At 38.0% G+C, this 26,341-nt stretch overlaps 3 protein-coding genes and 1 long non-coding RNA gene across 4 annotated transcripts in view; 3 read left to right on the forward strand and 1 right to left on the reverse strand.

Annotated features, from left to right (window-relative positions):
- LOC146461922 (neuropeptide Y receptor type 1-like) overlaps nucleotides 1-8,417 on the forward strand; it is a 32,356-nt gene extending 23,939 nt beyond the window's left edge. The window contains exon 2 of the mRNA XM_085086355.1: nucleotides 7,951-8,417. The gene's annotated coding sequence lies outside the window, so the exon portion shown is untranslated. The remainder of the gene's footprint in view (nucleotides 1-7,950) is intronic.
- Nucleotides 6,166-7,957, forward strand: LOC146461925 (tachykinin-like peptides receptor 86C). The gene has a single exon (XM_085086358.1). It carries the CDS (start codon nucleotides 6,882-6,884, stop codon nucleotides 7,887-7,889), a length of 1,008 nt encoding a protein of 335 aa, XP_084942484.1. The 5' UTR covers nucleotides 6,166-6,881; the 3' UTR covers nucleotides 7,890-7,957.
- A 489-nt stretch (nucleotides 8,418-8,906) lies between the features above and the next one.
- Nucleotides 8,907-12,295, reverse strand: LOC146461926 (QRFP-like peptide receptor). Its single transcript, XM_085086356.1, has one exon. The coding sequence runs from the start codon at nucleotides 12,142-12,144 to the stop codon at nucleotides 11,116-11,118; it is 1,029 nt and encodes a 342-aa protein (XP_084942482.1). The 5' UTR covers nucleotides 12,145-12,295; the 3' UTR covers nucleotides 8,907-11,115.
- Nucleotides 12,296-19,820: 7,525 nt separating this feature from the next.
- Nucleotides 19,821-25,474, forward strand: LOC146461927 (uncharacterized). Its single transcript, XR_014857293.1, has 2 exons — nucleotides 19,821-19,985; nucleotides 25,353-25,474. It is a non-coding gene; the product is annotated as an uncharacterized LOC146461927 (long non-coding RNA).
- The last annotated feature ends 867 nt before the right edge of the window (nucleotides 25,475-26,341 follow it).

Below are 26,341 nucleotides of genomic sequence, written 5' to 3' on the forward strand. Positions count from 1 at the left end.
GGTCAAGTACCGGATACGGAAATACGTGATAGCCTCGTCCAGCAAGGTGATCGCGCACGTTTTTTCCCTACGTCATAGACTTGTACAGCAAGATGCGCGCGCACGTTGTTTTTCCCACTTGAAAAGAAGTGTTCCGTGGAAAGAAGTGTCCCTTTGAAGCCACCGTTTTCGTGTGTTCTAACCTCTGCTCTATTCGTAAGTTTAATCTCAATTATTTTTGCAAGTTAACTGCAATGTTTTTTGGAAATTTCATAGCTCTAATATAACGAAGCTTGATCAGGAACTTGTTTACTGGAAAGCCCTTTATTCCAGCCCCCGGGGGGAACTCCCAAAAAAAATGGATAGGGATGTGCGGCCCGCCCCCCAAAACCCTTACCCTATTTATGACCAAAATCTGCAATTTTCCCTACCCTATTTATGACCTGACCAAAAATTTGATACCCTATTTATGACCTGATAGTGTCTGGTCAAATTCAGTTCAAAAACCCCTTGGAGTTCAGCCCGTGACCGGAGCGCATGACAAGCCGTTGCGGCACCAATCTCGTACCCAGAGTCCTCACGCTTTTTGGTCAGCGGGGCGGCGCCAGGAGAGACTCTGGGATAATGGAATTTCTTATCCCAGAAAACGTCAATCTCGTTCCCAGAGCCCTCGTTACCCTTGTCAAGGGTAACGAGGGCTCTGGGAACGAGATTGAGAAAACGTGGGATTCCGGTCTTTGTGCGCATGCTTAAGATTAAAACGGAAGTCAAATGCCCCAAAATGGCAGTCGTGTTGATGTTTTCGGGCCTGAAGGTTTTATCGGGCCTTGATAGTGTTCGAGAAAGCGAAAGTTGATTCTTACACGCGATCGAAGGAACTGGATTTTTTTCGCGTAAGAGCGGATCAAAGCAACTGGACTTTTTATCCTGTAAGAGCGAGCGAACGGTGGACTTAATTCGACATTGCTACAACACGTACAGACAAGTAAATAACATAATTATTTCTTTATTACTTTTTATACTTACAAATAAAAAGGAACCATCACTTCTCCTCTCACAGAACTGTGCAGCTGACTGCGTGTTGAATTTATGTTTAAATTACGTCTTAAGTTATGTCTCAGTATAAATTATTCCTTCAATGAACACATAGTGTAAGTTATCATTTGACAATTTAAATCACCTCTTGATATTTACTGTTGTAAAGTTTTTTTTGCCCCTTTTTTAATTGCAATAGAATGAATTGTGTGCACGCTTTTCTTAAAGTGTATATAATTAGAATGTTATATCTGTTCAATTGCAAGCTAGCACAATTTAGACATCAGCACATTTTTATACATCTGTCCTGAATGTCATGTCATGAGAAGCTTTGAAGTTTTTCTTTCTAGATAGACATTCCTTTTGCCAAGCTTCTGATAGTCTGAAATGTCAGCCGTCTCTTCTCCCTAACCCACAGGGGACGCGCCCCCTGTGGGTTAGGGAGAGGAGACAGCTGACATTTCAGACTAAACTTCTGACGAATCTGATAGAGAGTGCTCACATCTTGCAGGGTGTTAGTGCTGTAGAGTTGCTCCCAGGTATACTATATATCTAGAAATAAAATGAAGTAGTAATAATTTTTTAACAGTGTTTTAAATGCATTCCAATGCATGTTTGGTTTATTCAATTCAAATCCCAATACTACGTAGTACCAAAGTTTTTCCTGGCAAAGGCTATGAAAATAAGGACAGTGAGTTGTGTTGAGGTTTGTTAACTTTTCTGCCTAACCACAGAGTATTTACACGAGAACTGTATAGGCAGTGGTCATCACCTCTCATCAGTAAATTAGTTATAATGTGATTGTCGAGAGACTGTCGGTATCCTGACTATGATATTTCACTTAGTCAATTTCTATACCATGTATATAATCTCCTCAGTACTCTTCCTTGTACATTTAATCAGGGTAAAATTAAAACTATCTTATGTGAGTTCTCATATTTTTGGGTGTGTACTATAGGAAGCACAGGGAAGGGGTCAATAGATTGGAGAATTTGTGTTTATATAATTAATTTACATAAATTGGTGGGGCCCAACTTCATTTGGTTGTGAAGTGTACTCTTTAACTAAGAGCTGAGTCAGATAGCTCAGGTACTGACACACATTACCTAATTTATTTTGATTAAAGGGTACAACTGGTAAATTGATAATTTCTGAAGGATTTGCCATTTCTTTTCAGTACTGGATGGTGATCTGATTTGGTATCACACTTTTAATTATTGACTTCAGGCAAGGGAAGTACTCAACCAACACTTTGCTGAGTAGTATAATATAATCTCTTCTCTGATCTTGCTGCTCTCGTGTTGACAACAGATAATTTTTATTGTCAAACTCCCCAATATCCTGAATGATTGGCACAGTGTTGTTGAGACCTTTGCTGGACACCCTTTCAAAAGTAGTGACCTGTGTAAATTATCCAGTGCTTGTGGGAATTTGTTGTCCCTTGACAATAATGTTAGCTACGACCCAAAAATAAAAAAACTATTGACTCTTAGTTCAAGCCCTTCTTGGACTCTAATGGTCTATCATGCCGCAATCTAGGTCATCCAGCATATTGCATAATGTTTGGTGGGACTGGGCCAAGTCTAATGAGCTGCATCTGCAGCAGAACTGTTTAGGGCATTAGAGGCATCAACAAGAAGAACAGCGTCTGTTCCATTTGCGTCAAAAATATTGTGCATTGCATGAATGAATAACAGCCTCACTCCCACTTTTATGGCCTGCGCACACCTGCAGTGAGCCGCTTGCTTTGACGACATTGGGTTGTGTTACTCTCATCACCCACTTCCCAATTATCCTCCGTATTACTTCACCAACGCCAAGCGGCTGGACTGCACCCTCTCCTTAATAACAATAATAATAATAATAATAATAATAATAATAATAATAATAATAATAATAATAATAATAATAATAATAATAATAATAATGATTGTTATTATTATCATCATTGTGGCAAATATTTAATATTTTTGTTGTTTAAATGAGTAATATTAAAAAGGGAAACGTTTTTTAAGGTGGGTGATTGATTTTAGTGTCCTTTGTGTTAAACTTGTTTTAACAATTACATGAAGAAATGATAGGAAGGGTTGCCAAAATAATTACGTTAGTTAATCTCCCAATTACAAGTGGAGTGTTTGATACCAAGGATATATGATGAAACAGGTCACTTTCTGTACGAGGCTCTGCAAACATCATCTGGTTATATGTCACACAAACGGGGGGTACTTAGCTCCCATGTTCATGTACAATAGGTACACTTGCAGTAGAATGAAATCGAGCAGAGACCTCCTGTATATCCTCAATAATAATTGTGTCCCAATTGAACCCTTCAAGGGAAGACTTGGTGTTCTTCTTTATGACATATAACACAGAGGGTCACAGCACTGCTCATCTATTTTTTTCCAACAACTGGTACTTAAGGCATGATTTCACACTTTGCAATAGCAAAAAAATTGCTTTGGAAATCTCAACAGGAATATCTGTCTGCAAGGGAACCCACGGTTTCCTTGTCTCATCCTTCTTCAATGGAGTTTTTGCATGTTTTTGTCGTGATCAGATGAAGGGAAAAAAGGAACATTTTAAAAAAGTTAGATCATTTTTACTTACATATTAATATACAGCCTTTAACAGAGTACAATTAAACCATCGTTATCTTTAAATTTTTGCCGTCTTAATTTTAAACTCAGAGTGCATTATATGTTTGGTTATATAAACACTCAAAGCAATATTATAACTTTTGTATTTTAAGATTGAGGAGGCTTAATATTCATAAGCCCCATGGTTTCTTAGCCTCCTCTCCACTTATACCTTTCTTTTATTTGTTTGTCTCTGTACGTTGGGAAATAAATAAATGTAAATATTTTTAAAGTATATCTGCATTTGGACGACCAGCTTTCTTCAGTATTATCTACACCTGTTCTTGAACAGGTCAAGTTGCGTGGCTACTTCACTGTCACAATGTGTTGACTTTGACAAATCTTTATTCTCAACTGCCCCTCTACTGTAAATCTGTATGTACTGGCTATTACATTTGAGACTTAACTTTCATCTTAAGGTAACCTATAAAACAACGGCCTTTCACATTTTTAAACGTTTACACTCAAAACAAAATCTCTCAACATTTGAGAAAATGTTCCACACACCATTATAATGCTGAAAATAAAATAGATTACCTCCGCTTCTAAAAAGGAATTTTTTTCTGAGTGGTTAGCCAGCTTTGGCAAGATGGGCCGTGACTGAAAAAAAGTGAAACTTTTGCTCTCGTGTGCGGCGTTTGATCATCGTGGAGATGTCTTCAGCGTTTCCCTTGTGGCAAAACCGAAGGGGAAACGGCAACCTGAGATGGACTTCGCTCCACAACAGATCTCTTCATCTCCAAATTTTCATCCACAACAAGGTAAGTAGCTGCTTGCATTTTGCCGTGTTTAACCATCGTATGGCAGTAGTGCAACTTCCCACTCTAAAACGACTGATGTTTCGTCGGCTAGCCTGATTGTTGCACTGACAATGACATAATTCAAAACCCGTCTTTGAATTGGAGTGTTTCTAATTTTTGGTGTGCTTTAATTATAAGCAAGGGGTAAATGGAGGCGATAGAAAAAAAAAACCGCGACACACATAAAAATTACAAAGCTCCGAGTTTGACAGTTCAAATCTCCCTCCAAAACAGGGAAGTTGGTTCGGGGGGTTTCCGGTTTGGTTAACTTCCGCAAATGACCAACGGACTTCCTGTCTTCCATTGTTATGCAGACGACCAATCAAAAAATTATATTTTTCCATTATCCCAGAGTCTCTCCTGGCGCCGCCCCGCTGACCAAAAAGCCTGAGGACTCTGGGTACGAGATTGTTGCGGCACGTACACAGTTGCTGTAAACATCATGATGAAGAAGTAGCTTCTTCATAAAAAAAAACAAAACAAAAAACGAATCAAGACTAGAGTGGAAAAATTTATACCCTATTTATTACCAAAATGGCGGCAAAGAGGCTAAAATTGATACCCTATTTATGACCAAAGCGGCTGAAAAAACATACTATTTGGCGCCGCACATACCTATATAGCCCATATAAGGGAGTACCCCTCCCCCCGGGATTCCAGCTACAAAGAAGCGAATATGGCGCGTGCTATCGCCCTGTGAAATTCCATCGATGAGAGCGAGTTCGCTAGAAAACAAACTAGTTGATCATTTGAGTCACTGTACTCTGACCTATTGCGGTCACAAATACAAACTGAAGAGACCAGGAGCCCATTAGTGGGCTCCTAAAGAGACTGAATCGTTGTACTTGGTGGCCATTGTGCGAAACGACCCGTTGTGGTCATGCAATCATGTTACAAGTCGCAAACACAGTTATCGTCAGAGCCACATAACAATCGTAATTGGCTAATCGGTCAAGAATTAGATATACAATGGACAAAACTAATTCACACAGACACTTCAAATTCAACTGACGTCACAAAAAGATATCCCTTGTGCCCTTGGTTAAAAACGAAACGAAAAAAAAAAAATGCTAGGCAGGCTGCCTGCTCAAGGTCAAATATGGCCAACCTCGATACCCATGACAAACATTCGAAAGCACTCAATAATCGTTTATTACTCCTAGTTTTGCACGAAAATAATTATAGCTAACGAGCGTTGACCGTATTTTTTAACACTGTACTTATAAGCTTATGACATTTTTACATCTTTCGTTCAAAAACTTGAACTGCCCGTTTTATGTTATCTTTGGTGTTTTTCGTCTCTGCCTTCACTCTAATTTTGTAAATTTCGGCAGTGGACATGTTTGCAAATCTCTGTTTGTTTATGTTTCTGCTTGGCTCTGTGATTTCATCGCTTACTTCTTCGGAAACTTCACTTTCAATCACCGTGCTGACCCCGTGTTGTTTGTACTGTTACGCACGTTTTCCATTGAAGCTAAGAGCTCGTTTTCGTTTTCTAGGTTATATAAGACGTCTTGGTAAAAAAAAACTCAATAATAATAATAATAATAATAATAATAATAATAATAATAATAATAATAATAAAGAAAAAAAAAACGAGAGAGAAGACCAGGCCTTTTACATACGGGCTGATGGCGTGACACCATTGCTCCGTGAATCTGTACTCTGATAAAGCACGCTGTTTCAACCAATCAGAGCGCGCGTTATATCGAAACTTTTTTAATTTCACATCGATAGAAGAAACCACGTATATAGAAGGACAGAAGTGTCAAGATGAAAAAGCAATCAGATTGAAGAACGTGATCGATTTTGCGTGATAATTTTTAATTATCTTAAAATAACATAGCGGGCGTGTTTTCCTATCTAATTTCTATTGGCGTCATAATGGTACATCAGTTTCTCGACATACGCACGGCCGAGCTTCCGGCATAAGATGACGTGTGCAAATCAGACAAACTCGTTTTCCGTCGCTTAGTTTTAACAAAGTTTCCCCAGAAATGGACGAAAAAATAGTGAAGACCTACCAGATCTCGACTCTTTTGGTAACGCAGTTAGACTTGTGGTATAATGCTGGTAATCGATCGTCATGTTTTATGCAAATAGAAGTCTATTTTGGCGCATTTAGGACTGAAACAGAAACATAATACAATGTGTACTGACACAGCTGGATCACGCGCCTAATAGGTCCTAATAATACAATAACGTTATGCAAAGTGGAAACTAATGAACAAAGCATCGACAGAAAGGGAACAGTTGCTTCATAATCAGTTGACAGTTCTTGAGAGGACAAGGCTGTTTTAAAAATCCTTCTTGGATATGTTTTGAGGAGACAGCTGTTTACGAAATTGAACCTGCCAATATTGAAATTAAACTGTCGAGATCAGCACTGTTTCAGCTTCATAGTGCTTCCAGCTTTTACTGTTCATAGAGGATGGTTATCAGCCCGAAGAATTCTACCAATTTCTCAGAAACCTTCAGCGACTCAGCTAAATACATCACGTCTGAAGATGTTATTTTTGCCACATTGTACTCGATCATTATCTTCTTCGGAGTCATAGGAAACAGCATCGTTATCACCATCGTACGAAAAACGCCATCCATGCACACGACGACCAACTATCTGCTGATGAACTTGGCTGTGGCGGATTTACTATCATTGTTATTTTGTCCTGGATTCTACGACTTTGCTTTACATAACATAAAACTTAACCAAGCTCTCGGAGATTTTATTTGCAAGGTGTTTGCGGGAAACGCAATTCTATCTATTACCGTGCTTGAGTCGATCTTCATGCTAGTTGTTGTTGCCGTTGAACGCTATTTCTCCCTCGTTAAACCATTTCATACAAACGCAAGACTCAGGAAAGAAAATGTCGGCTACGCCATCGCAGCCACTTGGATACTAGCCTTGCTTGTCTGCTTACCAGGAATTTTATCTAACAATTACATTGAAGATGCTACAAAATATCCATGCAATCGACCGTGGACTCTTGATAAGCTTGGTGGGTTAAAAAAGACTTACATAATCGCGTTTTGCTTTTTGTTTATGATAACGCCTACAGCTGTAATCTTGTTCTGCTACTTGAAGATTTGCTACGGATTATACTTCAAGAGAAATATTTGTAGTGACAATCCAAGTAATGAAACTGAAGCCCAGTCCAAGAAGCGCCTCCTTAAATTGCTTGTGTCACTGGCGGTCGCCTTTGTCATTTGTTGTTTGCCTTTTGCAGTGTTTTTCCTGTACATCTGTTTTATTTCACAGAATACATTATCCCAAAGCTACAACTCACTTCACCTTGTGCACAGATCAGTTCGTTTTCTTCTCATCATGAACTCTTTTATCAACCCTCTTCTTTACGCGGCACAAAGTTCAAATTACAGGGAAGGACTGAAGAGGATTTGTCGTTTAGGTGGAAAAAATGCAACTGAAGCTTTTGTTTGATGGAGATAAAGAATATCTAAACACCAGCGGCTGTTAAAACAAAGTGAAGTTTTTATGATAGATGCTAAGAAATTTTTTGGCAAACGGCAGGAATAACCACCTGACAACCATGTTCATCCTTCATGTGTCGCTCGCTGTTTTCAGTTTCTCAGTAAAATTGGGTAGTTTTGCGTGAGCATGAAGCGCCAGAATTATTTTGGACTTTTCTCATCTAGGTATTCATTTCTTCAAGAAAACATAAATGCGAATCTCACGTTCGCCGTAAGCGCCATTCTAGAACTCTCTCTGATTTTGGCAGGAGAGACCCTGATCATGGCGACTCGATCTTGGCATTTCAGTTGTTCTTGAATTCTCGAAAACAAAAAATCTTTCGAAAGGGTCTCTCTAGGAAAAATGTGAAGGACAACAAAAATTATTGCCCCTCTTAAATATTTTTTTGGTCCATGTTTATTGCTGTCTTTGTAATTTCTACTTTTAAAATATTTGTAATTTTTAAATCATTTGTAAGTTTTTAAAACGTAACGTAGTTTTTTCTTCTTCTTCTCAATCTACAGGGCCCCACTGAATATCACTTTCGTGATGTGGGCTCCCTGTATGAAGATTGTTATTACTATTATTATCATTATTATTATTATTATTAATTATTATTATTAATTATTAATATTATTATTATTATTATTATTATTATTATTATTATATATGAAATGTGGATATTTTACAATTTTATGACAGCAAACTGTAAAATCACTCAGGTTTTAATAGAATCAAACTGTATCTAGTAGATTTTGTAGATTTTATTCTTGTAAATAATAGTTATCACATTATTATTATTATTATTATTATTATTATTATTATTATTATTATTATTATTATATATGAAATGTGGATATTTTACAATTTTATGACAGCAAACTGTAAAATCACTCAGGTTTTAATAGAATCAAACTGTATCTAGTAGATTTTGTAGATTTTATTCTTGTAAATAATAGTTATCACATTATTATTATTATTATTATTATTATTATTATTATTATTATTATTATTATTAACAGACTAAGGGAAACGGGAAACATCTTAATTGGTACATACGTTCTTAATAAGACCACGCAAGGGACGACCAATCCAGTCGGTTGCTTTAGCACCTTTAACTCTTCTGGATGAGCAAACACTTTGGTATGTTAATTATAAAAAATAACCTAACATTCCTCAGACATCGATAAAGTGATCGGTCATATATTACGGGCAAGAGAGTTATTACGTAGTTGTCAGCTAGCTTTATTACTTAAAATACAACGAAAAGTAGCTTATAACCTAAAGCCTAAATCTTAACCTCTAAGGCTACATTCAATATTTTCAAGTGCTATAGACATGAAACAGAATCCTTAAGTTGTTGTCTTTATTTTGTGCTTTATTATACTTTAACTTTTTTAAATAAATAGAACAGACACTACCCGCAGAGTTGCAGTTAAATGCCAAAAATTAAAGCAATGACATAATAGGCCACAAAAACAGATTTTTTGAATTTTGATTCCTTAAGAATACTTGATAACTGAACATAAAAAATGTTATTTCTATTTGGGGATATTATTGAGAGTAGTAGTTTGTTGAAATTTATAAAAGAAAATAAAGGATCAACATACTTGTCAGTTAGGATATAATGACCAAATATTTGTTCGCCGAACTTTAGTAGCTTCAAAAGAAACCTGCCATGTTCTGTTCGCGCACGCGCAGGAAATTATGCCCAGTAAGGATGCACAATGCAATTCAATTGAATCACCTTAAGAAAAAAGACCACTCGAGGTTTTTCGCTTATTTTGATTTGCCCTGATCTGTCTGGCCATGGTGCAATTTTTGTTCATGATCAAACCGAAGAGAAGGACAGTTGAGAGCAAGGACTCTGATGTGGAAAGAACAATTTCAATCCCAGGAACTAGGGTTTTTATCCTGCCCATTAAAATAGATTTTAACGCTTATTTAAGCTTATAGTAAACAAACGTCAAAACTGAGGAACAAAAATCTTTTGGAAGAACCTATATTGATTTGTTATTTAACTTGAATCAAAGTTCAATCGAGCTTTGACGAAAATACAGGTTGTTGTTGAACAGTTGGTCCCAGGCTCCTCAGTTTCCATCTATTATTTAAATTTAACGAGCTAGTTCTAACTGATTTATTAAAAAGTGATGGCTATGAGGAAAGGCTCCAGCAGAATTTTAACGAAATCTGCCTATTTAAACTCAGCCTAGAATGAACAATGATCGTTCATCGTAAAGTAAGCTGGATTGGACACGTTCATTTCAGATTTCAATATTGTATATTAAATAAGCAAGAGAAAAGTAACGATAGAAACGAACGACGTTTCGGAGTTGCCATGACACCTTTATTTTCAAGTTTCGTTTTGAACTTGAAATTAATGGTGTCATGACAACTCCGAAACGTCGTTCGTTTTTATCGTTAATTTTCACTTGCTTCTGAATTAATTATTGCCAAACCTTTACTTAATATTGTACCGAAACTGTCTTGTTCCCGTAAATTGAATACAGTTTTCCATTGGGACATAGCCGCGAACGAACAACGACATCCAGTATTAGCTAGAATTTATCAACAGTAAAGAGTAGGTTGGGACGTTTTGCAGCTTGCATAATCTTTTTTTCTCGTCTATAAATTATGATAATTTTTTTCTTGAAACGTCGTTTTCGATTTAAAACTCCAAATAAAAACCCCACTTATCCGTTTTTGTTTGAAAACGCAACTTTTCTTATATTTTTTCGCCTATCCACAGGTGTGAAAATTAGAATCCATAACTATCAATTGCTCAATCTTGTGGAATATCGCCTGATTGTAGCCATCTCGGCCTACAGCCTCGTCGGGTAATTATCAGCAGATATTCCGTGCGTCATCTCGCACGATAATTGTTAAATATCCGGCGCGACCTTGAAAAATAACTGTTACTTATTTGCTGTGTATCTTTGTTCTAGTTGTAAAATAGTAAAGTCATTGAATAAATATATGCGGAAACTCTTGATTATACAGATTTTTGTGGTTACCGCATTTTTTGGATGAATACGAACTCCTTTTGCTCACATCAATTAACCCAGATTGGCTCCTAAAGGAAACGCTAACAATAAAGTACTCCCAAATGACGACTCTCTGGCTGTCGTTAAAGTTGCTATATGGAATAATATGCAGTTTAAGTATGTTTCAGTTCTATTTGACATCTGGTTGGTTCTTACACGGCGCTTTCGCCTTCCTCTCGCCTCCTCCTAATGTCTGCCTTTCTATGTCCCGCGTTGTTTGAGCTAATTTTGCAGCAGCTTCCTTTAATTGTGTCTCTGTAATTTGTGCTTTGAGCGGCGTATAAAACTGGATTAACGAACGAGTTGAAAAATATTAAAAGCCTGACGACTCTGTGACCAAGAAGCAGAGATGAATATTGGTGTTCAAGTTGGTTTTGATCAATTGAGACAACATAAAGAAAGAACGCCGCGAATGGAAGACAAAGAACGCAAAATGCCACCGTTAGCGAAATAAGGAGTTTTAAGAGTCCGCTTGTGTTCTGATTGTCACCGGGGGGCGCAGGCCGCGGCTCCTCTGATCTACCCTTCAGGGATATGAAGACAGAAACATAACAAAATGAAATGACAATCGATGGCACTACGATTAAAAGGAGTGAGTGGCTGATAATGTAAGCATTCAAAACAGATGAATGTTGGTACACAGACCATGGGCGCGTGCATGGGTACCTCCGAGAGGATTCATCTTGCGCCGTATTATGATTTGTCCACAAAATGTCCGGAAAGCTAGAGAAGAATGCCATTATCCAAACAAAAGCCAAAGCTAAGTTCGCTTTCTTTCTTTTTAGATTCCAGTGGCTGTGAAACGGTTTGACGACGGCAATGAATCGCTCTACCGCAATAACACAAAGATTCAACACGGAGGCATCGAATGCTATGCAAACAACGGCACTTCCAAAAAAGAGCTTGCAGATGATGTCTCCCATCAAACTTGAGTCTGGTCGAAAATTGTACAACGCAACTTCGTAAAAACCGGGACAAAATAGCAAAGTAAGTAGATCAGCCGCTGCCAAGTTCATCAGCAGATAGTCCATTGTCGTGTGCTTTGATCGTGTTTTTCGCACGATGGTGATGACGGCTGCGTTTCCTAAAACGCCGAAGAACACGATAAACGAGTACAACGTGGCAAATACGATGTCTTCGGAAGTGATGACATATGAAGAGTTAAATTGACTTTGGTTCATCTTGAAAAGTACCACCAAACTCAAACTGTGTTGGTTTTCTTGCCTTTGCAACCTGCGCACAACTTTTACCGTCAAATACTAACTTTTAAAATAATTTAAATAGAGAATCGGCCGCGTCCGTTAATTGGTTTCATGAGCAGATGTCGCAAATATTGATTACGCATCCCCTTCTCCGCCAAAACAAGTTCCCTGTGTTCTTTAGAAACAAAAACTAACTGCCATTACAGCACTAGGGTTTTACTGGGTGAACTGAGTAGACCCGAATTTCGATATATTAAAATTGTAGCTTGGCTACGAGGCTTAGGGAATAATAAAAAAAAATTATTCATCTCTGAGCCTCAATGTAATTTCTGTTGTTTGATTGCCCTAAGCCTCGTAGCTAAGTACGAATTTTAATATATCGAAATTAGTCTATTAGGAAGCCGCAAGGACAATTTGAAAGACGCAATACATCAACGAGCAGTTTCCGAGCTAGTGCGAAATTTATTCAAGAGAGTTGATAAACGGCTTGCTGTCGGTAATAAGGAGCCGTAGACAGCTTGTACTTGGTGGTACTTGAACGTTCTAGCAAAAGGCGAAAAGCGGCTACATGATGGCAATAAGTGGTACGATATGGCTTAGTGGGGTAGTATTGTTAGTTAAAAATGTAGGCTTATTTGAAAATTGAATAGACTTGTGGAGCGTTCTCTATCATGGCTGGATCCTTGGGGTGGGGGGTGGGGGGGGGGAGGGAGAGGGGTATTTTTAATAAAACAATGACCAGGAGTTGCTAGTCAGAAATTTTGAAATGCACCCCTTAGAGGTACCAGAATCTCGTTTTGTGGGCATGGATGAAATTCATTTTCACTCCAAGAAGGTACAAATTCACAAACAAGTAAGCGTAAGTCTTGTCATATTTTTGTCTTGTTTAAGCGGTTGTCTCCCTAAGATCCTCATAACCCAAATTGGTCACAAAATAGATTTGCTTCAAATCTTATTTGTCTATTTACCTTAAAAAAAAAATTTCGACTGGGCCCTAAATGCCTTCTGCCTCTAGTTTCTAGGGGGGTACCTTAGTGGGCAAGAGTGAATTTCTGTCTCGAAAAATTGCAAAATTTTAACAGCTTTCTTTAATTTCTCACAACAATTAGAATTTGATGCACGGCAATTGATTGACAAGCACAAGCCAAAAATATTATGCTAAAATATTATTTGATGTTTGCACATAATTGTTTCTAGTAGTAAAAACAGAAACTTTTACCAACCCACCACAAGAAAATGGGTGTACAAAAATGCATGTAAACCAAACGTGAGAGTTCCTACAGCAATCCCCTTGTAGTTATGGAAAGATAAAGACTTGGTCTTACTTATCATAAAATAAAATCGTGCGGCCAGATGGTTTCAAGACCCTGGAGGCGCCTCTAAATACACATATTTCTTAATTATACAAATTAGGAGCCTCAACCTTTGCACGAAAGTCCAAGGTTGAATGCAGATTCTTCTTGAGTAGATAATTTAAATAGCAATACCTTCTCAGCGATTGGTGGTTAAATTTGGCTTTTTGGATTGTTGACCGAAGAAATATTAATAAAATCAATTAGGCAGCGGTCTTTGGAAAGCATATGGTACAGAATTGTTGTTTTTGTGTGAAAAAAACTGAGGTAATATAACCTGACTAATAGACTGAGCTTGTATGAAGCGAGCTTGATAAGACAGATGATAACGTTTCTTTTGTGCTCATGTAGATCTATTCTGGGGGTCAGCGTTTTATCCCCTGGCGAAAGACTGCGTTTTCAGCCATTATTATCATTTTAAGCTTATTTTTTTTAATAACTCTTTGAAAACAAAGACCACGACTGCTTAATCTACTCGATAAGTGAGATAGAGAGCGTTGCTCGTTTTTTTAATAAGAAAACACGCCGGCACCTTAGGACGGGAGAATAAATGCAATAAAAACTAGCTAGGCTTAAAGCACACGAAGTGTATTATTAGTTTTTACTAAGCTTAGCTCATTTTTGTTAATTGTCAATGAAAATAAGTTTTTTAAATTAAAATGCAAAATCAACCTACGAGGAGGCTGCAATTGCAAGCTGTGCTTGAATTTATTCGAAAAGGTTTCTTAGTCAGGTTTTACACATGATGTACTTCACGTATGAGGATGACTATTCGTTAGGATATACCAAGTTAACTGACCGGGACTTTATAAGCTTATACCATGATTCCATATACACAAGTATAAATAATAAGACGCGTGCCGTTCATCACGCAGTCCGCATATCCTCATCCAATATATAAATAATAGCCTCCATTTGGCGCGAAAATATGCTCAGATATTTGTCCGCGGACATTATCTGAGCATATTTTTAAAGCCAAATAGAGGCTATTGTTGTTATTATCCTTCAAATATTTTTCGGCAACATGTAGCAACGAGCTTGAGTATTTGAACATTTCGTTCAAGAACAGTTTACCGTCAAAAACGTTTAGAGCGTATATTGTTTTCTGATGCTTTATCGACCAGCAGGTTTATCTCTCCTTCTGTCACAAAAGCAAAGCGTTCCCCCATCTTGACATTAATTTTAATTGTGAAATAGAAGCGCCTTGAAGTTTTTGTAATTGGGAAATATCACTTGGGGAATATCATCGGATATTCCCCCGTTTTAGCTGGGCTATATTCGGTCACGTGAGGCGTTAAGACCAATCGCGCGCGAGCGAAAATATTTGATGGATTATTTAACAATTATTCCACGAGCGCGCGTTGGATATGAGATGATAGATAGCTCTCATATCCAACAAGCGCCAGTGGAATAATTGTTTTATTAAAAACAACAAAGAAATATTTCTAGATCTTGTTGATTTCGCTTTCGGAAAACCACCAGAAGACAATTTAATGGCCACTATTCCTCGGGCATGGTATAATGGCTCATATACCATGGCTGCTAAGCCAATCAAACCCCTGGAATTGCATTATGCAATGACGCAGTTTTTAATAAAAGTTATTATATACGGACTCGTTATGCAACCTTATGTTGGAAGGCTATCTGCTATGGACGTCAAGAATCCATGCAGGGAAATTGCCCTCACTGAAATGCGTTTTTGTATAAAAGTTGAAACTCGCCGTGATCATGGTGGGTAAAATGTTCCATTATGAAGATACGCTGGCAATTAGACAGCTGATGGTGATTTGAATTTAATATTTGGCGTGTCCATTAAGGCTAATGACAAAAAAAACGATTCATGCCTTGTGTGAAGTGAACGAGGAGAGCAACTGAAATTTAATATAACTCAGCGGCTTGCATCTGCGAGCTGTACAAGCATTATTTGAGAATGGATATTTACTCACACCAACTTTTTAAACCATCTACATTGTGCAAACACAACAGGGTAGCCATGAACATAAGTAACAGTTAATAATCTAAGAACTAACATGTAGAAAAAAAAGCCTGAATTGAAGACGTGTTAACTATAAAGCTATTTTTAGTTCTGACTAACTTCGTCTCTAACTCAGTCTTTGCAACGGGTGATCATTGTGTATCAGCAAATTATTCTGAGTCCGGCTCTATTATGAATGAAAATTCCCCACTCCAGAAACTGCGAAGAGGGTCGTACAGGGGGGGGGGGGGGGGGGGGGGGTCTCTTGCACGGTTCACGAACAGAAAAAATAGCAAATCACGGATCACAGAAATGAAAATTTCGTTTTCAAGCTCTTCACGGGTCACGCAAAACCTTCAGGTCACGGATTACGAAGAATAATCTATTACATTCACGTTTCATGGGAAATAAAATCAGCTAATCACGCATCACGAAAATACACTTGTACGACCCTCTGCGAAGACACTGGTACGAGTAAGGCATTATGGGATTGTTTGGGAAGACAAATGAAAATTGCACCAATGAATAAGTGCATTTTCCAGCAGTTAGTTTTTCAGGAAATACTCTTTTAGGCGAAAATGCCGAAAACTCATCGGCCCGTCTACCTAAACAATGCCACAATCCCTTACGAGACTTTTGGATGCAGGAGACCATACGACGCAAAATAAACTGTTCTGAACTGACGTTCCGTTGCCGGATCTCTCGTAGTAGATATGCACGTGCCAGACGTCGCTTTACGTGTAAATAAACCAAACTGATTGCAGGGCTGACACTACAGCAAAAAGCTTATTTATTTGGGCCAATATTTCAACCAGTAAAACTAGTCTTCTTCAGTGCCAGAGTTGTAACTAGTCTTCTTCAGGGCCAGAGTTGTATGTACTAGTTGAAATATCGGCCCAAATAAATAAACCCTTTGCCGTAGTGTCAGCCCTGCAATCAGTTTGGCTTATTCACAATCCCTCTCTCGTACCAGCCTTTCCACAGCTTCAAGAGTGCGGACTCATCCTTCCCTTGGTTCAGTAATTTTTGCCACATCCTGCGATCTCGCGCCAGTCAGACTATCCATCCCGACTCACCTGTGGTGTTGCTATGGTCTTATTATTTGTTGATTTCTTACTCCATTTCCTGCCATGGATTTTTAACACCTTTTCACATCCCGTTGGAAAGGAACCTTTCTTAAAGAGCGCAACGCGCAAAACAACAATAACAACAACGAAGCAGAACAAATTGTCACAAGATGTCACCACCACAGAGGGGATCAAATAACATCATAGCACAGCGGATAGATTGGAAGCAAGCAAACCTGCTCGTTTGATTTTCGCCCCAGCCTCTTGGCGGCTGAACATTCGGCGGCACTGATCACTTCACTGATCGGGTGGGTGGGTGTGGTGGGGGTGGAAGCAAACTGGGGCGAGGCCTGTTCTCCTTGCCGGCTTCATTCTGACGGATATCTGTCAGAGACTGGTTCGTAGAAACTTGATAAAAATTTGCCGTTAGCGTTGCGTGGGAGCCTCAGCAACAATCACTAAGGCAAAAACTACAGCTACAATAGATTTTAATTAATATTTTTGGACAAATAACACTGTTGTATTATCACGTCATGGTAATTTTATGAAAGCACTTCATATATACGTATGTCTATTATTCAGTGGCCCTATCACATATATTTTGTAAGTTGACTTTGTCCAAGTTATGACAAAAGCTGCTTTAGCGTTAATGCTGATTCACGGTGGATTACGTACTACTAAGTGACCCTCCAAGAATCGTCAGGGCAAGACGCTAGAAATCCATGCCAACTATAATGCGGCCGTTGGACTTTTCTGCACATTGATTTTAAACGTTGTCATGGGATATCTTTTTTCTGAAAACCAGTACACGTTTCTGAGTACGTTGTGGTACTTTGTAGTGTTTACGATAATGTTGAGCTGGGTTAGAAAATGTTTTAATTGTGGTCGAAGGTAGAAGGTCGTGTTTAGACGTAAACTTGCATTTACTCAAATTTTAACAGCTTGACACATGGCTTCTAAATCAATCATCCATAAAACACTTCAGATAAGACGTAAACAAGTGGAAATTAAAAACAAAGAAGACGTAAGGATGCACTCTGTTTATAAACTACACCACTGATATGACCAACGTACTCATGTCAAAGGAATAATAAAATAGGCGACAAAGCCAATGAATGTAGTCTCGTAGCTTGGTTTCTTAGTAATAATGTCGTGTAAAATTAAATTAAGGCTGCAATTAGACTGAAATATAAGGCTGATCGTGTCGTGTTTGACAACTGTATTATGGAAGAAATGATCAACAAGGCGTATCAGAGCTGGTCATTGCGTATAAGAAACGCTTTTGTGTAGTCTATATTGTTTTCGTAGACACCTTAATTATCGCAACAGGAAAATAACGATATTTTAAGATAATATTTACAAACAAGTCTTAAGAAATTTTAATTTCAAAAGACATGGCGTAAGTAATCTTAAAGATGAATATCAATGAGTAATCGTTGATGAACGAGCCGCCAATCAGATTGGCGCATTTGTAAACTACACCACGGTAAATTGTTTACATACAGCGGAGTCACTACAGGGAATGTCGGAAAAAAATAAAGTATTACAAAGTTTATTAAAAGATCGAAATTTACTGAATTTATATACCAAGAGAATTGTTGATGTGGGTTATATTTCGACGAAGTCGATAAAACATATCTTCAGGTTGTAAGTTGATTTGTCGATGTCCTGTTCCTTTGTGAATCGTGGCCATTTTCTGGTAACTCAGACAAAATCAGGTCAATAGACCCTTACCACACGGCGGCCATGTTGAGTCTCAGGAGAATAAAAAGCTTTGTTCTTCCACGGCAAGCCTCGCATTGAGTTCGCGTCTAGCCGAGGCTTGCCGTGCGAAAACAAAGCTTTCAATTCCCCCGAGACTTAACATGGCCGCCGAGTGAAAAGGGTCTATGTAATTTCATTTAATGTTCCAGCAAAATGGAAAACTACTGATGACCGGCGCAGTGCTGGTGTGTATAATCGATATCTTTAAGAATTAATTCCCCGCAAGGAAACTACCGGTCTAGTAGTAACTGCTTTTAGTTTCTCCTTACAATATCCGAACTTAATCAAACATAGAGGTTAGGAGAAAATAGAAAATGATCACCAAGGATGAAATGTCTTATCTTATCCTAAGAACAGCATTGAGAAGCATGTGCGTGTACATATTTGGACTTGCGGGGTTAAGGCTGCTATTTTTTTTCGGCAACCTAAATATTAGCGAAGTTTGCGATTTTTTTCAAATCGCTAGAATCAGTTCTTGCATTAATTTTCAGCAGTCGCTAAATTTACGTTACATTGTGCATAAACAATGCCAAAGAAAGAAAATCGATGCCGTTTAGCCACTATCTTGTTCAAACGTGATTTATCTACTATTGGTATTAAATAAGTACTTATCTTGCTTAAGGCAATTAAAAATTTGGTGTGTGTATGTGTGTTACGAATACTCCTCTTTATACTGGTATTATATGACATTCAGCAACATGACAGGCGAATCCAAACTTTCTTATATTTACAGCATGGTTGCAAAACATCATACCCTCATGTAAACGTAATGTAAAGTTGTTGCCCCTTAACGACTGATATTGGTGAAGAACAACTGAACAAGCTTTCAAACCACCTTCTCGTTTCTCTGTTTATTTTTGTGGCTGTCTATCGTTTTTTGTGTGCGATGAAGTCTATTGTTTTTTCCGGTGCGTCGAAGTCTGCTAATAATACTTGAAAAAATTATGCTGTTTTTTTTTTAAAACACTAAGTTTAAGCATTGCTATTCAAAGATATTGGTCTTGTGGCTATTTTTCTGTCTACGCTTCGCCACATTAATTCCATACATCTGCATTTTAATCGTGCATGCAGATATCATGGTATAAACCGTTCGTTTGATCCCTAGAGTTTGAGCAAACACGGTTTTTTGGTAAAAATCCTTTAAAAATTAATGAACTTGCAAAAATATTTAGCCATACAGTGGTCTTCCAAAGTCTTTAAGAAAAGAAAGTTTAAGAAGGTTTTCTGAATCACACTGGGGGTCTAAATTTTGTGACGTCATATTGCGTCAACGTAGACCAAGGACGAATGACATTGCGTCAACTTAGCCACGATCCGTGACGACAACATGATGTCTAACCAAGGGCAAGCAGCACTTGTAAACGCAATATTACCGCAGTGGCTACCCAACCTTACACTTAAACAGGTGTTTTATATCAGACTAAAAACAGGCTAATAATGTGCTTTATCACGATAAATTTGAAGTTTAATCTGTTTGACTACAATAATCTTCAGGACATGACACCTCTTCTAAACGTTTTCATCGTTGCTGTGGTAGTGGTTCTTGTCTTTGTGGTGATACGGGAAGGTGGACGACTGTTTTTTACACCGTCAACATCTGCGAACTGTCCCGGCTGCTACAAAAAACCAGTTCCGGAGGAAAATGAGGAAAATTCATGGCAGGTACGAAAACGTTGTAGTGTAGCTGAAATCCTCATCAATTGTTCTTTTTTTCTTCGTTGGAAAATTACAGGAAATTGTCCTGGTTAATCACATTGCCCGCTTAGCGACGTAAAGCTATTTTTCCGCCATTCTGCTGATCTCGCAAAATCATGAAGTGTGCCATTTAAATAAAAGCACTTGAGCGGCACGTTCCCGTATTGTTGTTTACCTTGTTTGCAGATAAAAGCGCTGTGATCATTTAAAAAGGATCATCCAGGAACGTTCTGCCTGTGCTTTTGGAGAATTCAATAGTTGCCAAGAAAGAAAATGTGAATCGGTCTCAAAGGTCAAGGTTGAAAAGTTAAAGCAGATTGTCTTTGGATTTAGTTGTCAAATCTAGCAAATGGTACACATGTGAGGTTCAAACATTCAAAAGTAGATATCCGCGTACTTTCAGAACAAACAACGGCTTAAATCAAGTGTTCATTAGAAATTAAAGAGAAAGAAAGAGCGGAAAATGCTTTAGAAAGAGGAGGAGGAGAGAGAAGAGGGTAATATTAATTATTGTTGTATAGCTAAAGTTTTTCCCTCCAAAGCGGACGCATTCATTGGCTAGTTCATGTACACATAACATCTAACAATAGAACTGTTTGCCGCCAAAAGCCCATGAGCGTGTAACATTGCAAACAAAAAAACGTCAGAGGTAGACAGTGAACAATTGCCCACGAATGTTGATCGCTTTTGCACGTGTTCAGAACGTGAGCGAGGGTGATGTGCGGTTGTCATAAGATTCATTGCGTTGTTCAAAGTTTTCCCTGTTCCTTGCTTTGCGGGTTTATCTCGAGAAAGAATATTGGTTGTGTCATTAAAAATAAAGACTCAAAAAAATACCCCGTTGGTGACAAAATATGCTTTGTCAACATTTAGGGCATTCCGTGCAGAGAAATATTCAAACAACACTCAGACCCTTTCGAAATTTCAAAAAGAAGAACTAAACGAACTCCTCGTTGACTTTTATTCTGAATGCAAAGAAAAAAACGCAGGTAACTACAAGAGGTCAGCCCTTTGAAGTATTTCTGGCATTTGTTTTGGCCTACGACGACATTTTACGCTGAAAAAAGGATTTAACCTCAATGCCAACCTAGATGACCCAGCTAAATCAAGTCTTTGAAGCGGTCATAGTTAAGCTTAAGCGACCACTGGTAGCCCAAGCTGTAGGAGCGTTTATGAGACCCTTGTAACGTCACGTTACAATTTGAGTGTCAAATTGCGCAATGACGTAAATTATAAGGGTTTGTATGGGAATTTTTGAACGCTTTTTGGAGTCGAAAATAAAAAAACACGAATCAATCAAAAATTCTTAAGCTTGTTTCCTTGATACCTTGTCAGTGTTTGGATGGTGTACTCTGGGCGTTTCAGAAGGATTCCAGAGGGCTTTAGGTTCGCTGTTTTCCTTTCTTTATCAGTATTATTAAGGTAATCGGAAACAGCAGGAATCTTTATCCAGGGCGTTCGCACCAAACTTCTTGTAAACAAATACATTGTTCTAAAGGTCACACGTATTCAAATGGCGACCTTTGCGAATTTCTCTAGGACGTAATTTAACTGTGCGTTCATAGATGAGCTTTCCTTTGGATTTTCTCGAGATGATCTCCTTTTATGAAAACTGGCTCTTAAGAAGCTCAAAACATTTTGCTCATATTTGGGCTCGATTATGAAAAAATATTCATAGGGTCAGTAAATAATACCTTTTCTCGATCTTTTCGCAATAGTTTCTTGTGATGAGGTTCTATCCAGTGAAAAAATAGGCCTTATCACGGTTGTCGACGCCATTTTACGGGGTCTCTGTAAAATGAAGACCGGACAGCGGCGGATGGCGGATGGGGGATGACAAAATACGGATAATAAAATGCGGATCATAAGAAAATTAAAATAATAAATAAAAAAATAAACAATTTCTTACGGCCGATTTTTGTTTTAGAAAATTCCGTAAAAATTACGTGAAAATCAAGCACTTATTAATGCCAAAGAGAAGAATATACTTTTATCAACCGAAAGAGCTACGCTATGGCTTGACTTTTGTTAATGTTATGAAGATGCACTAGGAAATAGCCGGAACAAATTTTTCTTACCGCTTTGCTCGACTTAAGAGAAGTAAACGGACTGGCAAATAGCCTCCTACGCCGACGTTCTTAGGGCTCGTCACGCAATATTTCTTTCCCCACGAACGGAAATATGGCGTGACGAGCTCTACAGTGCGAAGGAGACTAACCGGCATAACGAATAAGTTATTTTGCTAACGATATACGTGCGGCTCTAGGGATAAGATAAGCGTTCAGCGGCTATAAATTTGAGTGGTGCTCGCTTACGAGAGAGCTCTTGAAACAGTATTTAACTGAGAATCAAAACGGTTATTTAAGAAGTGGTCGCTTACGGGAGGTGGTCGCTTACGAGAAGTGGTCGCTATGAGAGAGTTGACTGTACTTGTATAAGCGACTTTAACGGGAACTCCTTTATTACATCTATTTCAAAACAAAGTGGCGTACTTCCTTAATGACAACAGTTCCAGAGCACAGGCGAAGGAAGCAAGAGGACGTCTATAAAGGCTTAGCCTCCCCCTCCCCCCTCCACACACACACCCTAACAAAAGGATGCATGTGCTGGGGAAGGTTAAAGGGGATAAATTAACTGTAAATTGACTTTAAATCTGGCCATACGCCTAAAACAGTTCCGGATAAGGCATTACCATCCAGTTATAAAATCTTTACTTTCGACGCTAGCAAGCCTTTGAACACGTGCTGTGCACGTACAAATGCTCCGTGCAAAATTGCAAGCTATGTAGGATAGGGTGGTGCGTCGATCAAATACTGTAGTGGTAGTAGTGTAGTTTTCTTTGTTTGCTGTCAATTATTAATAAAGATGGAAAAAAAAGTACTGTAGTGATGATGTTTAGTTGAAAAGTAGAACGGATCCCGATGATAAAGTATGTCTTCTTCGATGTAAGTTCTTTCTTTTTTTCGGATCCGACAATACATGAAGGAAGAAATGTGGGACATCTCTGATTTATTTTTTATTTATTATTTTAATTTTCTTACGATCCGCATTTTATCATCCGCCATCGGCCACCATCCGGTCTTCATTTTACAGAGACCCATTTTGACGAGTAGGCAAACAGGCAATGAAATAACAGTGTTTGTATGGAAATTTAATGTCAAATAATTTTCATAAAACATCGCTTTTAAAAAATTCATGAATTGGAAACTTTTGGCACTAGGAAAAGGATTTTAATGAAAAATTGGAGGAATGTAGCTGTGCCAGAAAGCGTCCAGTCGTGTTTTTAAACTTTCCATACATTTCCCTGTATTTTTTTCCTGCGAACTATTTTTAGTACTAGTTCACGGCTGGTTTGCTATATAGAAAAATGTATGGAAAGTTCAAAAAAAGACTGGACGCTTTCTGGCACAGCAACATCCCTCCAATTTTTTTAAAAATCCTTTTCCTAGTGCCAAAAGTTTTCAATTCATGAATTTTTCAGAAGCGGTGTTTTATGAAAACTATTTGACATCAGATTTCCATACAAACACTGTTATTTCAAGCCCGTTTGCCTACTCGTCGAAAACCGTGATAAGGCCTATTATAAGATTTCACCGAACGAAAATTAAAATGAAAGTGTTTTAAATATTTACAAATGCTCGTGCTTGGGTAGTTTTAATTCAAGAATAAAAGTCAATACTTTTACAAGGATGGTACGATACAACGGTACAGTTCGTATTTATTCACTACTTCTACTGATACTACTACTTGTTGAGGAATAAACACTCTTGGCGGAATATAAACATGTTTTTCTTTAATATTTTGCTATGCCTGTTTATCTATTCAAGGAACTGATTAGCATACTCCACATGTTTCTAGAAAGTTCTGAAAGTAACAATCTTGTTTCTTGAATAAGGGACAATAGAGCATGTTTTAAACTGGACAAACTGGTTACCTTTTCTAAAAAGATCTTTGGATTTATTTATATGAGAAGTCGCATTTTCCCAGTTCTCTCTTTTTTCGCCGGTCATCCGGGATCTGTTACGTTCGTAGTTGTGTTCGCAACCTTTGTACGCTTGTAAGGGCGAACTTTTCAATATCGCCGGCAATACTACTAAGGTCAACCATCAGAATTTTGTATTTTAGTGATGCAATTTGCATGAAATGTTAACAAGACCGTACTTTTATTCTGAAAGTTTCAGACACTAATTTTTATGAGATTTTCTTGACCTTTTACTATTGATTACAAATCAATGATTTCGAGCCTAATGCTTCCTTTCCTCCATTAAGGTGACGCTCTCAGGACAAAAATGAGTCTCCTTAATGGGGGTGTCTCCTGAATAGATTTTGTTGATATTTAACCACCTTAACAAGAACCCTGTTTTCTCGACTAGGATTAGATTTATAACAAGATTTGTAAACCATACTTTAATTGCCATTCATTGATTAGAATACAGTAAAAGATCAAGCTTTGAAAGCTGTCATCATCTGTGATTAGAGTACAATAATCTTATCAGTTGTCGTGTCTTGGTCGGCCACTTACCAGGCCCCAGTTGTTCAAAGGCCGGATAACTTTATCCGCTAGATAAGGCACTATTCAGTGTCTAAACTATACTTCACGTTAAACGTTGAACAAGGTTTTAGTACACTCCCAAACTTAACTGTGGTTGGAGTGTGCATATTAGCTTGTACAAGAAGAAATACTGAAATATTTGCACAGATTGAAACTGTCAGATAGTGACTTATCCACAGGATAAAGTTATCCGGCCTTTGAACAACTGGAGCCACAGGATATCAGTGCCTAATTGTCCTCTCAATGGAGGTTTCAATAGCCTTTGGGACCCTCAAAAACTGTCCCCGCCCCCTTAATGGACGTGTCCCCTTAACAAAGGCCACTGATACAAAGATTTCATGCACAGTTTTTTGGGACAAAGGTTTGTGTTCCGTCCCTTAATGTAGTTATCCCAGACTAGCCGGGTTCCACTGTAGATGAACCGTGCCAGTATTACAGACAATTTTTTTTTCCTTTAATATAATGAACTTCCTTCAATAATATCAATAATCTCTCCCAGTTATCATTGTCACAGAATTTCTGCTTTTAATATATTTATTGTAAATTTTACCTTCATTGAATAATCTCCCATGTTGGGAGTTAAAGCGAGATCACTCCGGTCTTTATTCGTGGAAATAATAAATGTAGTTATTGCCTACTAGTTATTTTCAAAGCCCGCTCAGAAGTTCCGAAAACTGCCGCTTTGTCAACCAAGATGTTGCGTCAAGTTTACGTCAAGTTGATTGGTCTGGTGATTTAATTTCTGAAAATTTGAAAATTTTCTTTTGTTTGTGTTTTTTTAGGGGAATTTATCATTCGGGAGGCTCAGCATAGAAGTCTCGGAAGAAGCAAAGGAAGAAAACACTGATTAGGATCAGCGGAGTATTGCCGGCTTAAGACTGCAAGCACTTTTGGCCTGGTGACATCTCAAACTGAGCGATGATCGTGGCCATATCACAGCAGTGCAAGAATGATCATGACATTCACTGGCAGCCTCAGCGATGTTTCTAATTTAATAAGTCACTTACTCAAACCTTGCATCTCGAAACGAACGTTATTTAGTGTGAAGGAAGAGACACTTATCTGAATATCATTTAAATCAGTTGCACCATTTAAAGATCTAAGGATTCTCTTTTGTATATTACGCCTCATTTTGTACATAGTTTGTTTGGTTTAGATAAAGTATCACAACGATTGTAAACTAGCTCTGACAACACGAGGACAGCTAATGGCCATGGAATGTATTTTATTCGTGTTTATTTGTCCTTGTCGTAAGTAGAAAAAGGTATGTTTTATGCCATTAGATTGTTTCAACTCTTTTCTTTCCTTTGACAATAAACTTAAATCACTGTCTGCCTTTGGATCGCTTTGTTCATTATTAACAAAGGTTTCGTAAATTTGGCCATTTCTCCCATTCAGCAACATTATAGATGGGTGAGGATCAAGAGGGTTTTTCATGCCGTTTCCTTAAAATAAAGCACAATATTAAAAACTGGATCATTGTATAATACAATTCCAGGGTTTTGATTTGCCTTAGCGGCCAAGGTATATGAGCCATTATACCATTAAATTGACCATTAAATTGTCTTCTAATTGTTCTTGCAAAGCGAAATTAGCAAAATCTAGCAATATTTCATGATTGTTTTTATTAAAACAATTATTTCACTCGCACTTGTTGGATATGAGATTATAGCCTATCTACCATCTCTGGACCGTCCCAAGGGGCGCACAGTGCTTTCCACATTTTTCTATGCTTCTGCCCCCACACTGTGCCAGTGGAACATCCTTCCAG

The sequence above is a fragment of the Pavona decussata genome, unplaced genomic scaffold (genome assembly GCF_977016875.1).
Source record: "Pavona decussata unplaced genomic scaffold, jaPavDecu1.1 SCAFFOLD_193, whole genome shotgun sequence".
Classification (NCBI taxonomy): domain Eukaryota; kingdom Metazoa; phylum Cnidaria; class Anthozoa; order Scleractinia; family Agariciidae; genus Pavona; species Pavona decussata.